The 14,000-nt window shown below is 37.2% G+C and overlaps 3 protein-coding genes across 3 annotated transcripts; 1 reads left to right on the forward strand and 2 right to left on the reverse strand.

The window, feature by feature from the left end:
* Positions 1-230: 230 nt before the first annotated feature.
* LOC115769209 (vitelline membrane protein Vm34Ca) lies at positions 231-829 on the reverse strand. Its single transcript, XM_030713917.1, has one exon. The coding sequence runs from the start codon at positions 636-638 to the stop codon at positions 279-281; it is 360 nt and encodes a 119-aa protein (XP_030569777.1). The 5' UTR covers positions 639-829; the 3' UTR covers positions 231-278.
* A 1,006-nt stretch (positions 830-1,835) lies between these two features.
* LOC115769205 (FAD synthase) lies at positions 1,836-2,698 on the forward strand. Its single transcript, XM_030713912.1, has one exon. The coding sequence runs from the start codon at positions 1,914-1,916 to the stop codon at positions 2,685-2,687; it is 774 nt and encodes a 257-aa protein (XP_030569772.1). The 5' UTR covers positions 1,836-1,913; the 3' UTR covers positions 2,688-2,698.
* Positions 2,699-3,489: 791 nt separating this feature from the next.
* Positions 3,490-4,588, reverse strand: LOC115769194. The gene is made up of 2 exons (XM_030713898.1): positions 4,494-4,588; positions 3,490-4,048 (listed from the first exon to the last, which is right to left on the reverse strand). The coding sequence occupies exons 1-2, from the start codon at positions 4,586-4,588 to the stop codon at positions 3,499-3,501; spliced, it is 645 nt and encodes a 214-aa protein (XP_030569758.1). The 3' UTR covers positions 3,490-3,498.
* Positions 4,589-14,000: the final 9,412 nt, after the last annotated feature.

Consider the following 14,000-nt stretch of genomic DNA (forward strand, 5'->3'; position numbering starts at 1 on the left):
TGATTTAAATAATATTTTTCATAAAAACTAACAAAACTACTTCGGTATATCCTTATATTTTAAACTATTTGAATTCAATGGTTTCATGGTATAAATACTGCAATTCTGATTTTGTATACAATCTGATTTTTGATTACTGAATGAATATTTTAAAATCAGCCCAAAAAACACATTGCCCAATTTCCAAAAACGTGTGTAAATTTCTGTTATCAAATCGTATTAATTTATTGTGTTGTTTTCATAAATGTCCGGATAAATGTTTTGTAATCCTCCCATTACTAATACATTGGGCGGGACGAAAAGACCGGCGCGTAGTGGGAGTAGGCACCGGCAGATCCATAGCTGGGCGCTGGGGCGCTGCACGGCACTGGGGCCAAGTTAGGCTGGCAGCTGAACAGGTAGTTCTTGGGGCACGGCGGTGCCGGTATAGAGACTGGTGCTGGCGCGGAGTAGGATGGTGCAGCAGGTGCGGCATAAGATGGTGCAGCCGGTGCCGAATAAGATGGTGCAGCAGGCGCAGCAGCAGGTTGGCCATAGCCACCACCACCATAAGCAGATCCCAGCATCTTCTCCTCCTTGTCGGCAACAACGGATGCGGCCAACAGGCAGGCAAGGGCGGCGAGCACAATGAATTTCATGTTGATTGTTGGCTGAACTTGGCTAAAAGCGAACTGCGATGTTGAGTGCAGCAACCAAGTGGGTTTATATAGAGCCCACGGGTGGTGTCAAAGAAATGCAGCGACAAGCATTGACCAAGTTTGAAGTCGCGCTGTTTTGAACAACTCAGCGTTTTTTTTCTTGTATAATGCCCGAAAAGCAACTATTCGCATTTTTTATATATGACTTATAAATTTTTTTCTATTTCCGCTAAATATTGTTGGTTATTTTTTAAAATCTGCATTACGAAATTTTTAAGAAAATATTTTCAGTTAAAGCTATGCTAAGCATTGTTTTTTTTTTTTGTTTTTTACTTAAAGTTACTAAAAGTTGATTGATTTTTGTTTGTAAAAATTGGGTTGAAACCCTAACGATGAACTCGCCGGATCTGCAGGTAGATTCCACGGAACTTTATCATAGCTCCCTTTAAGAATAATAATAATAATTAACTAAAATTAATTAATGTTTTGCACTTAAGTTCAAAACATGAGAACAAACATAATAATTAATAATAATTAATAAAAGTATAAGATCCGTAAAATAGTTTGTTAACTATTTATTTATACATTTATTTCCCATATTATATACCCTTTGATACCATCTCAGATAAGGCATACCCATTAAGTACATATGTATTATTGTTCCGCATAATCCCACGTGTTGTTTCTGTGTGTTTCTATGCTAATTGATGAGTTAAAGAAGTTCGCATAAAAAACTATTTCAGTGTTAAAAGAAACCTTAATGTACCCTAGTTATTATAAGCTTCATTATGCTCTTTAGCTATAAGAACAATAAACAGGATCTCATTACTATATTATATACAGATTTTGTATATAATTGGCTGAGAATTGATTTGTGTAAAAATACTGTAACATTAGGATGTTAATTGGTTTGGCTGTCTTCTATACCCTGCTTAAATAAAGCATCTTAAAAGGAAATTTGTTTGGGCTTGACAATGGTAATACGAAGATTAGATACTAAAATATTTTGTTAGCTGGCTCCAGGTTTAGACCTCAACAAATATAATAAAAACTGAAAATTAGCCAAAATCAGCTTTAGATATAAAGATATTAAGATAAAGCATTGGTAAGAGTTTGAATATTTGTCGCGCTTTTCTATAGTTTTTTTCAACGTTTTTTCGTGTAATATATAAAAGTCAGAATTTGTCACAGCTGAGGTTTCAAAATATTTACATTTTAGAAACAGCCAATATTACAGTAAAGGATAAATTTTATCATTCCAAAGAAGCGGACGCCATGATATCACAGCAACAAAATTGGCTAAGAATGTGGCAACATTCGGTGAGAATGAAGCGCAGTTGTTATTGTAAGGCTACGGATGAATCGAAGAGCAGAGGGAACACTCATTTTGCGACCAAGCTGCAGCAGGCTGAGTCAATTATTAAGCGTGCCAACAGTTTGTACGGGCCGGAGGAGCTGATGTTGTGCTTCAATGGCGGCAAGGACTGCACGGTACTGCTGGATGTGCTGACAAAGCATCGTGATGCTTTGAAGCCCCTGCGCGCCGTATGCTTCAAATCCTTTGATCCCTTCGAGGAGGTGGAGCAGTTCATAGACATATGCACGCAGCGTTATTCTATGGATCTGCGGCGCTATGATGGCGTACTGAAGCTGGCCATTGAGCAGGCGCTGGCCGAGCAGCCGCAGGTGCGTGCCGTCTTCCTGGGCTGCCGACGCAGCGATCCCGGCTGCGCAGAGCTGTCGGAGTTGACGCCCTGCGACAGAGATTGGCCGCCGCTGATGCGAATCTTTCCATTGCTGGAGTGGAGCTATCATGATATTTGGGATTATCTGCGTAGCCAACAGTTGCCCTATTGCAGTCTCTATGATCAGGGCTACACATCGCTCGGGGAACGAAGCAACACACGAACGAATCCCAGCCTGCTGGTCTATGATAAGCAATTGGGTAAGCTGATCTATCGGCCGGCCTATGAGCTAAGCAATGATAAACTGGAGCGTGCCAATCGCGAGGATTCGCAAATACTCCAATTGCAGCAGCACAATACCTAAATAAAATTACAAAATAGATCAACTCAAATTCAAGTTTTTCTATTTTTAATTTTTGCATATATGTATATATATATATATATATATTTTTTTCATTTGGTCAAAGTTTTCTTTTTTCAACTTGCGAATGCTTGCAATTGGAGCAGCAAGTGTTCAAAGAACTGGGTCACACACAAACATATGCACTCTCTTTCGCACACACACACACACGCACCACATTTTTTGTTTGACATTAGCGCTTATCAGAGCCCATATTATAATATATTTTTGTATAAGAGCTAGAATATTGAGTAGTATAAGAGAAATTCGTGTGGTGAGTATAGGTATCATAAGGTAAAAGCGCATTGAATTGATAGGGCAAAACTTAAAAAATATTTATCTAATTATGCGCCAACTTAAATAAAAGCATATTTAAAATAAAAATGCATCTAAAGTCGAAGTATTTTTAATGTCTTGAATAATATATGTTTAATACAAGATTTATTGATAAATAACTAATTCTTTGACTTGTGCAGCACCTGAATGTATATTGCATTAAGATTTAAATTTTAAATATTTATACATATATTGTGTGTTAACTTGAAGCTGATTAACTGCACTTGAGGTAAAGTTAGTTATACAAATAATTGGTTTACTTTGATTAAAGTGTGTTTCCTGCGAACTTCCTCTGCAGGTAATAAATGGAGATAATAATAAATCCTTAAAGATATATATATCGTGCATTGAGTAAACTTTTATTATATTTAAATTGTTTTATAATGCTGCAGCCTGTAGCGCTTTGAAATGCCAGCATTAATATAATTATTCAACGTTCTCATTTCAAACCCTTTATAAAGTAAACAAAATTCTTAACCATTGACGAATCACTGGCATTTTGGCTGTTGCCTGGCGCATTTCCTTGCAGCTCGCCTACTAGAAACAGCGGTCGATTCGGATCGGTTTTCAGATTTCTTACATCCAGATCGTTATCCAATTCAATTTCAATTTTATCTACATTGCGCTTGCTTTTGCCATCCTGATCGTTGTAGTCCTCGCTGGCCAGCAGCTGCCCATAGACCTTCAGCAGATTATGCTCTTCGGATTTTTCCAGGAAGTTGAGCAGCTCCTTGATGGTCTTGTCGTGCTTGTGTGCCTGCTGTGCATCGTACGGCGGCGATTTTCGTGTTGCAAACTGGGCACGATAGCCAGACTTCTGACCCGTTGGGGTAAGACTAACCCGATACCAGTGCTGATCCTCCGGGTCCTGACCCAGCAGTGCATATTCAAATTGTGGTGTGGGCGTGGTCGCTGTAACGCCCAGTCGATCAGTGGTGGGGACCAAGTTGTTGTAGCCACTTGAGTTGCTCAATTGTGGCTGCTTGTACCTGGATTAATAGAGAGTAGAATTTTTTTAAATTCTAGCCAAACATGCGAGAGAGCTCAAGTCGACAGTGCCCGACTATGAGATAGGCTACAGTCAGGCTAGAACATATATTTGTAATTTGTGCCTTTATACTTCTCCATTCTATTTGACTGAATTTCATTCTTTTTAAACTTTGTTGCTTTCTGTCTGATGAAAGTGACAAAGCTTAAAGATGAAGTCATATTTTGTGGCAACTGGGGAGCATTTAATGGGGATAATGTTTTTTAGTCTGTTCAGGTTGTAAAAGAACCTGACAAAAATGGCGTTAAATTTTCCAATGGTGGACGGATCAAAAATACATATAGGGGGCCTGCTTCTGCCTAAGATATACCGTCGCATTAATGAAATGTACCCTCTTATTTAACCATTTTGAATGGTGTATATGCATTTGTTTCTTTTGCACTTACCCCAGCTGATTGTAGCGTGGTACATCCACTGGCAGAGCTTGGCCCAGGGCCAACAATGTATTGATGATAATGCTCAGAGTCTGCTGCTTCCACATATTCCCAAGTTTTGCTGACTGTTGCACATTTGTGGCTAGCTCTTGGTTTTTATAGCCACATCATTAGAGTCGATTCTATTCGGTTTTGGATTGCAGCAGCTGGCTTCGAATTCGGCGTGCAAATCGACATGTAAGCAATGGAACTACTCAGATAACGCGCTGTCTTTTTTCTATAACATCAAATCATAATTTTGTCACGTTTGAATCACTTGGTTGGTTGAGTCGAGTTTAATTAGAAGCTTAATTATATAAAAAGTCAATCGAATCAAACTGCTTTTTTTACTAAAAGCAAACGTTCTTTCAATTTTCACTTTAGTATCCAAAAGAAAGATCGTCAACAATATTAAGAATTGTTTTTAAATGTGTTAATGTTTAACTAATTTAAAAAAAAAACTTAACCAATTGTCAAGCTGGAAGAAATGTTGATCATGAGCTTTTCTTTGTATTTGGACTTATTTATCAGAAAAGTGCCTACTTACTTAATTTTAATTTTTTTTTTCTCTTTAATTTAAAAGTTTTCTATGCACTTGACTAAATTATAAAGACTTAATAAATAATCCTTAAGAGTAATCTCTGTAAATATTATATTTATTTGCCACATTTTGCGCTCTACTTTCTTGACTTGAATTGTATTTTATTAGGCTAACAATTGTTTGCTTGAGGAAATGCCACTTACCAATAGGCACTTCCGGCCAACTGTGCACACTGAGTGGGCAGCATAACGAAAGCGAGTATACCTCTTATTGCTTTCTCTGTCATACGCATGCTCGACATGAATGACAGCGTTGCCAACGTGAATGTTGGAATTATTATCAGTGAAATTGGCGACCTTTCTAGTGGCCTGTAAGTGGGTGGCTGGGCGGTTGGGTTCAGTATAGGGAGTGGGGAGGGGGGCTGCTCACGGTAGGCTGTTAATCAACACAAAAATACTTTCACTTTAACTGTCCCGGACATTGTGCGCGTGCTCTCTCGCTCTCAGTCGCTTCTTGTCGCTCTCTCGCTTTGTCTCTTTGAGCAGCTGGTCGCCTGCTCAGCTGTTGTGGGCGACATTGCCATTTGCCTGTTGTGTGCAATCGTTTGGCAATTTGCGCGCGCACTGCCCAACACTACTGTACAACACTGACACACGCACTTGGCACACAACACACATACGCAACGTTGTCCGTGAAGCAGCAGCAGAAGCAGCAGCTGCAAAGCTCTGGCTCTACTGTGGCTGCGCCTCGACTGAGTTCGTTTGGCTTTTGGTTCGGGCCAAGTTTTTTGCAAATTCAGTAGACAATCTTTCCTCATTTCGTTAACACACACAGACACGCAGCACAACTAAACAAAAACTGGCTTCAAACTCCAAGCAGCAATAACTAATAGCATAACCAATAAATAAATCAAATTAATAAATAAACAAAAATTAAAAATTATTAATTAAATGGTAGTGCTTAATGAGCTTTGCTGTACATCTGTTCAACGGTCGTGTTTTTGATAAAAGCAAATAAATTAATCTAATTAATTCCAAAATTAAACAAAATATTTGTTCGCACACTAACAAAAAAAATATATATATATTTATATATATTTAATAATGTTTCCAGCCGTGCGCGACTCGTGCGTATCCTTCTTCTAGCTACGAAACTAAAGTACGTAAAAAAAATGTATCTCTTATCAGCCAGGTTATGCGTAGCACAGCAAATATGCTGATAAAAATGCTGCCAATTGTAGCGTAGAGCAAATTGCATGATTTAAGCCTATTTTGCCTTGTGCCGGACCCGACTGTGAAATACCTATGTTTCTATTAGGAATAGGCCTAAATTATTATATTTAACATTTAACCAGCAAACGCTTGTTTAGTTAGCAATTATAGTGTCCGACTTATGCTAGCCCACCTCATCGACAGTTCAATCCATAATAGCATTATAATTGATATGGTTTCTTCTCTTTAAGCATACGGCTTTCATGATGTTTCATTTGTTTGAGGTTTATTTTGATTGCTTACAGCTATAAAACAAATTTATTTACTTTTTATTTATGCATAACATTATTTAAAAAAAAAAAAGGTCGTAGTAAACAACTGTTATTTTAATCCTCAATAAATATTTGTTGTATAATTTTAACTTTTATATTTACACTTCTCAAATAATATAACCAATATTTGTTTTTTAAACAATTAGGGATCCCGAACAAGGAACTGTTTTATACCCTAATCCTTTTGAAACCTTAAAAAAACATTATTTTTATGTCGTACGCGTTAAGATTACGTTCCATTGGCATTGTAATGTTGCGTAGGTTTTCTTAACAATTTATACATTTTTGTTTTTAATTTAATTAAATGTTCAGCTCATGTTGAGAATAGAATTTACGTAGTCTGCGTGTTCAAGTAGCGTGTAAAGTAATTTACCCAACCAACAAAAGTTTCGTGTACGTTTAATTTTAAGCTGAAAATAAATAAACAATCGCAAAAGGCACGACCAAATTCCAAAAAGGCCTTCAAAAAAAGCCAAGTTAAGTTTCATTTTAGTTAGTTAGGCGTAATAAAAAAAAAAAGAGCGAAAGAGAAAAAAATAATGTAGAATAGAAACTTTACTTTCGCTTTTAGCTACCTTAGACTTTATGTACTTGGCTTGGTACTAGCTGTTGTTGTTACCTAGATTAGCCTAAGACGCATACATAATATCAAGTTGAAAGTGAGTGTGTGGAGGTATGTATGTCTTATATTCAGGTGTGTCTAATACGTTTGTGTGCGTGCGTTTGTGTGGGCGTGTGTGTGTGTCCAATCGTCCTTCAACAATTTTGCAATCGTTGAACTTCTGCAGCAAATATTTATTATAAAAAGAAATTCCTGTTTTGAATGTTACCCAGTTGGGTAAGTTAAGTTAAGTTCACATAATGCCTTTAGTTGTGTATAAAAGAAACCAGTTGATTTTGCACTTAGTTTTGGGGAACAGCCATATTCTTCAAATAATAAATATTTGGTATCTTTTTTCACATATAACTTGAATAGCGACCATTTTAATATTGATAAATATAATTAATTAAAATTAAAATAAAATAAATACTGCGGAGAGTTTTCCTAAAACACTTAAACTCTAGCTCGCATAAGTTTTGGAAAAAGTACTTTAAAGGCGAATATTCTTAAATGTATATATTTGTCCTCCATGGTGCCTTGAATAGATAGATATTTCGATTATTTGTCTTTTTAATGTTTGGGGCAAAATGTTCTTTTATCACAATTTACTTTGACAGTAATCTCCTGTGAATCCAATATATATTTTATCGTTTCGTAACGCATTTAAAGCGCATAACAAATTTTAGCATGTCCAATAAAATCTAGACATTACCAATAAATATAGTTATATATCAACTTTTGACGTAGCTGCTATTTTAATTTATTTTTCATTTTTTTACTACTCTTGGGTCATTTTGAGAGAATGTGTGCGGGTGACTATTGTCCTGTCTGTATGTGTGTATATGTGTGTATGTGTGAGAGCGGTTTTTCTATAAGGTGAGCAGCCGTAGCCATAAAAAAAGCGAACCTGCTTGCTTTGGAGTCGTAAATTGCTGCTCGTTCCTGCTGTTCTTGCTCGTGGTTGTAATGAATATAAAACTGACTTTTAACTGCCTGTATTTTGTATTGTATTTTAGTGTGTATACACACACACGCACACACTCAGACACAACTGTGTGCATTTCCTTAAAATAATTTCGACTTGGGCGACTTGGGCGACGCGAGCTTTAAATGATGCCTTAGCTTTTTTTCCTTTCTGTTTGCCAACCAGAAACTTGTTGAGGCTTTTGGCCAAGCAAGCAAAAAAAATATACAGAAATATTCCAGTTTTTGGCATGCCATAAACAAATGTATAATTTTTAAGCACATTGTTTTTTTGCTCCAATAAAAAAAAAAGCATTTCAACATTTCACTTGCATTTTCTTGCTCCAATTCCAGTTGGCAACATTGCTTTTCCACTTGGTCCTTTTTATTTTCTTCTGCTTTTGGTTCGAAAACTCACTCGCAAAGCAACCAGTGTTTCCTATGAGATAAGCAGTAGGGTGTGGAAAGGGTGGGGGTTGGGGGGGGGGGGGGGGTGAGCGGGCAGCTGCACGAGCTGTAGCCAGCCAAGCTCAACGACACACTCCTGGCTTCTTAGAACTTGGCCAGGCGGCACGTACGAAAGCAAGATGATAATTTTATTGAATACATACAAAACAGTCTCACATATATATTGCATATAGATGGAGTAGATGGGTTCAGGCGGAATATATGGACAGAGTGTGATAAGAGAATTAGGTGTTCGACTTCGACTATTGCAAGTCATCTTCCCTCCAAATCCTCCCACGTAAAATCTACAAAATTCTCAAGTAGATTTTAAAGTTGCCCATCTTTAACCTCCTTAATTTTTTTTTTTATTATTTAAGTATGTCACAATTGCATTTTTATTTTAGTTATTAAAATTCTAAAGTATAAGTGCTCTGTAATAAAAAGTGAAACGCATCGTGGCAATCCAATCCCATAAATTAGATACAGTCTTTAATCCCAAGAACTGAGTCATTTTTGCTACTTAATTATAATCATCGGCAACATCGTAATAATATCTTTAGTAGCTTTTGGTTAATAAAACAGGAATATTTTTAAACATATTTTTAAAAAAGATTCTTAGCTAGTGTAGTTTCTTGCCAAACTTTTCATTAGTCATTAGGGACACACGATATTAACGCTTATTCGACTATATCAAAGTTGTTCTTCAATAAGAATTCAATTGTATGGCCAAATAACTGGTCGAAGGTCAGTTTGCCAAGTCAGTGGCTTGTTGGATATTAGACTGACGTAGTGCTCGAGTTTGTTTGCGTTTGATAAGCAGTCTTTTTTTGTGAATATAAATGCTAAAACATGGCTATAAGGAGACACTTTAATGGGCCTGGTCAATGCCAAAGCCGTAGCCAAAGCCAAAGGCCAATGCGTATTTCTTTCAAAGTCGTCATCGCGTGGGCGGTTGGGTGGTTGACTATTTGAATGAGTCGTGCCAAGCCCACAAGGCTAAGCCATATGTGTGGCCTTTCCAACGCCTAACTGTCTCAGCAGTAAAAAAAAGACAGTAGAGAAGAACTAAAACAAGATAAATTAAAAAACACAGCGTCGAAATCTAAGTAAATTCCTTGAAATCAGTTTAAAAGTATAGAAGGGCGCCGCGTGCCAATTTTTTAAAAAGTTCAATTTAAGTGCAACAATAACAACAATAACAACGACTATGAATATACATTTTACTGCTGCGTGTTTTGTTCTTATAAACAAGTCGAGTACAAAGCCAACTCTCCCAAATGTTTTGCTCTCTTGAAACGAATTGCGCGCGCATTTCATGCAGAGAGCGCGCACAGGACGGCCAAACTCTTCCCACAGGAGCTGAGACGCAGCTGCTCGGGCATCTGGAGTTAGTATACAATACGCCAGCAAGCAAGACGCGTTCAAAAGGCGGCAGCAGCAGCAGCAGGTGAAACAGCGCCAAAAAATGCGCGTCAAGTGTTGTTAAAAGTGAAAGTTGTGCAGTTTCCTCACAATTGTTGACCGGCACATGTGGCGTATGTGTAATCATATCGCCCTTCTATTCGCTGCTCATTCGGTTAAGTTAAAAAGTGCGTGTGTGTGGGTGCTGCTTCTCTAATTACAACTTATATTGCTATTTCATAAACATAAACAGTTTTTCGAGATGAGCACGTGACAAACAAATGCTAATGCCAATTAATGTTTTAAATCGTAAATTTCTGGGGGTGACCTCTTATTTTTCAGCATTCAAAAGTTCGTCTGTTTTACTCTAGCTCACTTGGAAAAATTGTTGATTATGACCGTATATTTTTCAATACGAAATTCTTTAACTATGCTGTCACATTTTGATCGAAAATGTTTGGTGGGCTCTTTAACCCTAAGCCTTGGATTATTTAGTCGTAACAATAGTAGATTCAGTTCATTCTGGGTATTTACTATAGAAATCGCCTCAGGATTTTGTTTTTTCTGCTTATTGTAAAACTTTGGGCTGTTCATCTTTGAGGTTGGCATTCCTTTCAGGCTTTGACATGCTCATCTCTAGTTTTTCTAAGGTCAACTAAGTTTTTTTCGGGTGCGACTGTAAATGATTGTCAATGTTCCTATTGTTACTTATCAATAAGTTTTTCTTTTGTTGTTCCTGTTGTTATTATGCTTATGCTTTTATTTAGTTTTTTGGTTTTTCTTTTGTGTATTTGTTTGGTTTTTTTGGGTCAAAGTTGATAAATTTGAAGTTTACATTCATAATCACAGGATTTTCTATGTTTTAGGGCATTCTGTGCAAATTATGCGCTGTGCAAGGCTAAGCCCAAAGTAAAACTATAACTAAACCTGAAACTTAAACTTCAGCAGCCATTAAACAGAGACTTTGATAACAAACTAAAAACTACATAAAATAAAAAAGAAAAAAAAACGAGCTAACAGCAATTGTAAAACTGTGAAAAGTGCAATCAAATAATTTTTCTGCTGACACACTAAAAGCCGTGGCACCAAAAGGTCAGCCAAGGAAAATGTGCATTAAAAATTGTGCTAACATTCAGTTCGGGGGCAGCACCAACAGCAACAACAACAATAACAATAACGAAGATAACAACAACAACAAGGATAATACGCCAGAGGACAACGCCAGCCAGTTCGAGTTTCAATTGCAATTGCCACGCAAAAGTGGCAAAAGCCCCAAATTATCGAGCTTTAAAATTGTTATGTGCTGTTGCTATTTTATCATCATTGTCCTGTTGATCTAACTAACACAAGCCCGAATGCTTAACAAAATACAATAACAAGATTTAACAAACAATTTACATAAAATATTCGTATACCACAAGCAAAACACAAGCAGCAGGTAAATTTTTGTTGCCTTCTTTATAGAGGTGGCAAATTTTGAATTTAGGGCGTAAAATTGTAAATGACCTTTGAAGAGTGTATTTAAGTGTTGTATATGTGTATATAGTATTTGTATTCTTGATCGGTGTCTGCCTGCCTTTTTTTAGTTTTGTGGCATATATTTCCATATATAAAATAGTTTTTTTTTTTGTGATTAACGCACAGCCCAAACCGTAAGCTGAACTTTTCACTGAATTGCCTAATGTGATGACGGCGTACGTTAAGATGGGATTTCGGAAAATTCCACTCACAAAAAATCGCGAAAATGTTTGTATGAAACTTTATTGTTTACCATCCGATCGGCCTCGAATTCATTTTCAAAAATTCTTGTTTGAATTAATTTGAGGGTTGTTTCACACTTTTCTAAAATTGCATTCCTTCTTCGTGGAAATGGAGGTCAAACATTTGGTGGGTGATGTTTCGCGCTCAAATTCAACTCCAATTTTTTTTTTTTTTTTTCGGTTTTTAAATTCTTTTAATTGCAGCTAATTTATTAGTGTGAGTTTTGGTTAATGATATCAGTTCCAAGGGTCTAAATGAAAAATCATCAGCGATTTGGGAACTTTCTCCCGCAACTGGTAAATTAGCGAAAAACGGTCGTATGAATGTTTTTTGCTTGCCATCCGATAGGCTTCAAAATCATTTTCAAAGATCTTTAGGTTGCACGGACAAGGCCGGGTAATACCTGTTAAGATAGTATATGTATTCTTGATCAATTACTATAATCGAGTCCATGTAAATATGTCGGTGTGCCTGTATCTTAGGTTTGTAGATATTATACTTCGTCTTCCTGTTGCAGAGAATTATATGGGTCGGCGCGGCCGAATCGGAACGGAATACATAGAAGCATCGGTCGAAAATGTAGTTTACGTACAACAAAAAAATTTGTTTTTTTATATTTTTTACTTAAATTTTAACAATTTTAAGTTTTACCTTATATATAAGGAAAATCTTATCAAAATGGGGCCACTTCAAACAGTAGAAATGACCTGTAAGGGTATTTATCTTCGGTAACCCGAAGGTCTGTGTTCTTTCCTTTTCATTTCTATTAACCCAAAAGTCTTTGGCTTAAATCAATACACTATTGTTTTCAATTCAACTAAATTGCTATTAAATAGTTTATATGTTTTAGTTTGAAAGTATGCATGCATAAATCAATATGATTAGAGCTACCCTACAATTAGAATAAATATGGTTAGAATCCAGCAATTTATTAAATAATATTTTAAGCAAATTATATACTTGCATTGGATTGCCATAAATAAAATAAAACTGGCTTGATGTGAGGGCTTATTGTGCTATACAAATGAGCATTACCAATGTCATTAGACATATTAATACAGGCTTTTTCGTATTAAGAACCGGGTATATGCCGGCCTTGCAATTCTTTGCTATCGCTTTTTTAACCTCCATCGAAAAGTTGGACATATAGTTCAAGACTTTTTCCGTGAATGCTAGATTTAGTATAGTACGAACAAAATACCTTCTAGCTTTTTCTCTCTGCTTTAAAGTCAAAACGTTTTTGTGAAACAAAAGCTGTTTTATTATTGCATTTCTGTTTACAGGGTGTCTGCGTGTTGCGTTTTCCCGAGCAAATAATTTGTTTTTGTGTTTGCTTGCTTTTATTGGATTCGAATTGCATTTGGAATTTATTGAGTGAGGTATTTCGTTTTATTGAAATTAATGTTAAATTGATGTATGCCACAATCTGCTAACGTCAACACACACACCCACCCACACACACACTCACTGCCCTACCATAGTCGAGGCTCTGTTCCCCAGGCACCCACAAGTAGAGGCGGTCAACTGTTTCGGTAGCACGGAGCTGGTGCAGCAGGCATCGACAGACGAAGGGACAATAGAAATACCCCAGGCCCAGATGGTGTGCCTAACAAGGCTCTCAAGCTAGCCACGTCAACGAAACCAGAATTCTACGCCGATATACCAGATGCTTACAGGACGGCGTATTTCCTAAGCAATGGAAGCGTTGGTGGATATTCCAGCTAATGCAATAGAGGGTACCCGATGGAGGTACCCTCTAGAGAGGGTAGAAAATGAGTATTGCGCGTAGGTTACTTTGGACATCCGCAATGCCTTTACCTCAGCAAGTTTTGCCGCGCATCTAGGGAACCTTATCTCGGATAGGGATGCAGTCATACATTTTCCGTACAATATCCAGTTACTTGTTCGATATGGTTATGACATGGAAGACGTTGCTACGAATTATACCGAGCTTCCCACGGGGGTCAGCCTTGCGACCAATTCTGTGAAACATAATGTTCGGAGGAAGTGGAAAAAATATACATAGCTCGAACGCTGGGCGACGCCATCTCAATGGACGTCATCCGAAGATCGAAGAGAGGGCCATCATTGGCAACTTATGGACACACAACCTAATCCCCAATCTGGAGCAATGGACTGGGAGACGGAAAGAAGAAGTCAACTTCCACCTCACGTACTTTTTTACTGGCACAAGGACACATCATAATGCCCGAACTGCCCAAA

The sequence above is a fragment of the Drosophila novamexicana genome, unplaced genomic scaffold (genome assembly GCF_003285875.2).
Source record: "Drosophila novamexicana strain 15010-1031.04,08,12 unplaced genomic scaffold, DnovRS2.1 tig00004549-arrow-arrow-pilon, whole genome shotgun sequence".
In the NCBI taxonomy this organism is placed as follows: domain Eukaryota; kingdom Metazoa; phylum Arthropoda; class Insecta; order Diptera; family Drosophilidae; genus Drosophila; species Drosophila novamexicana.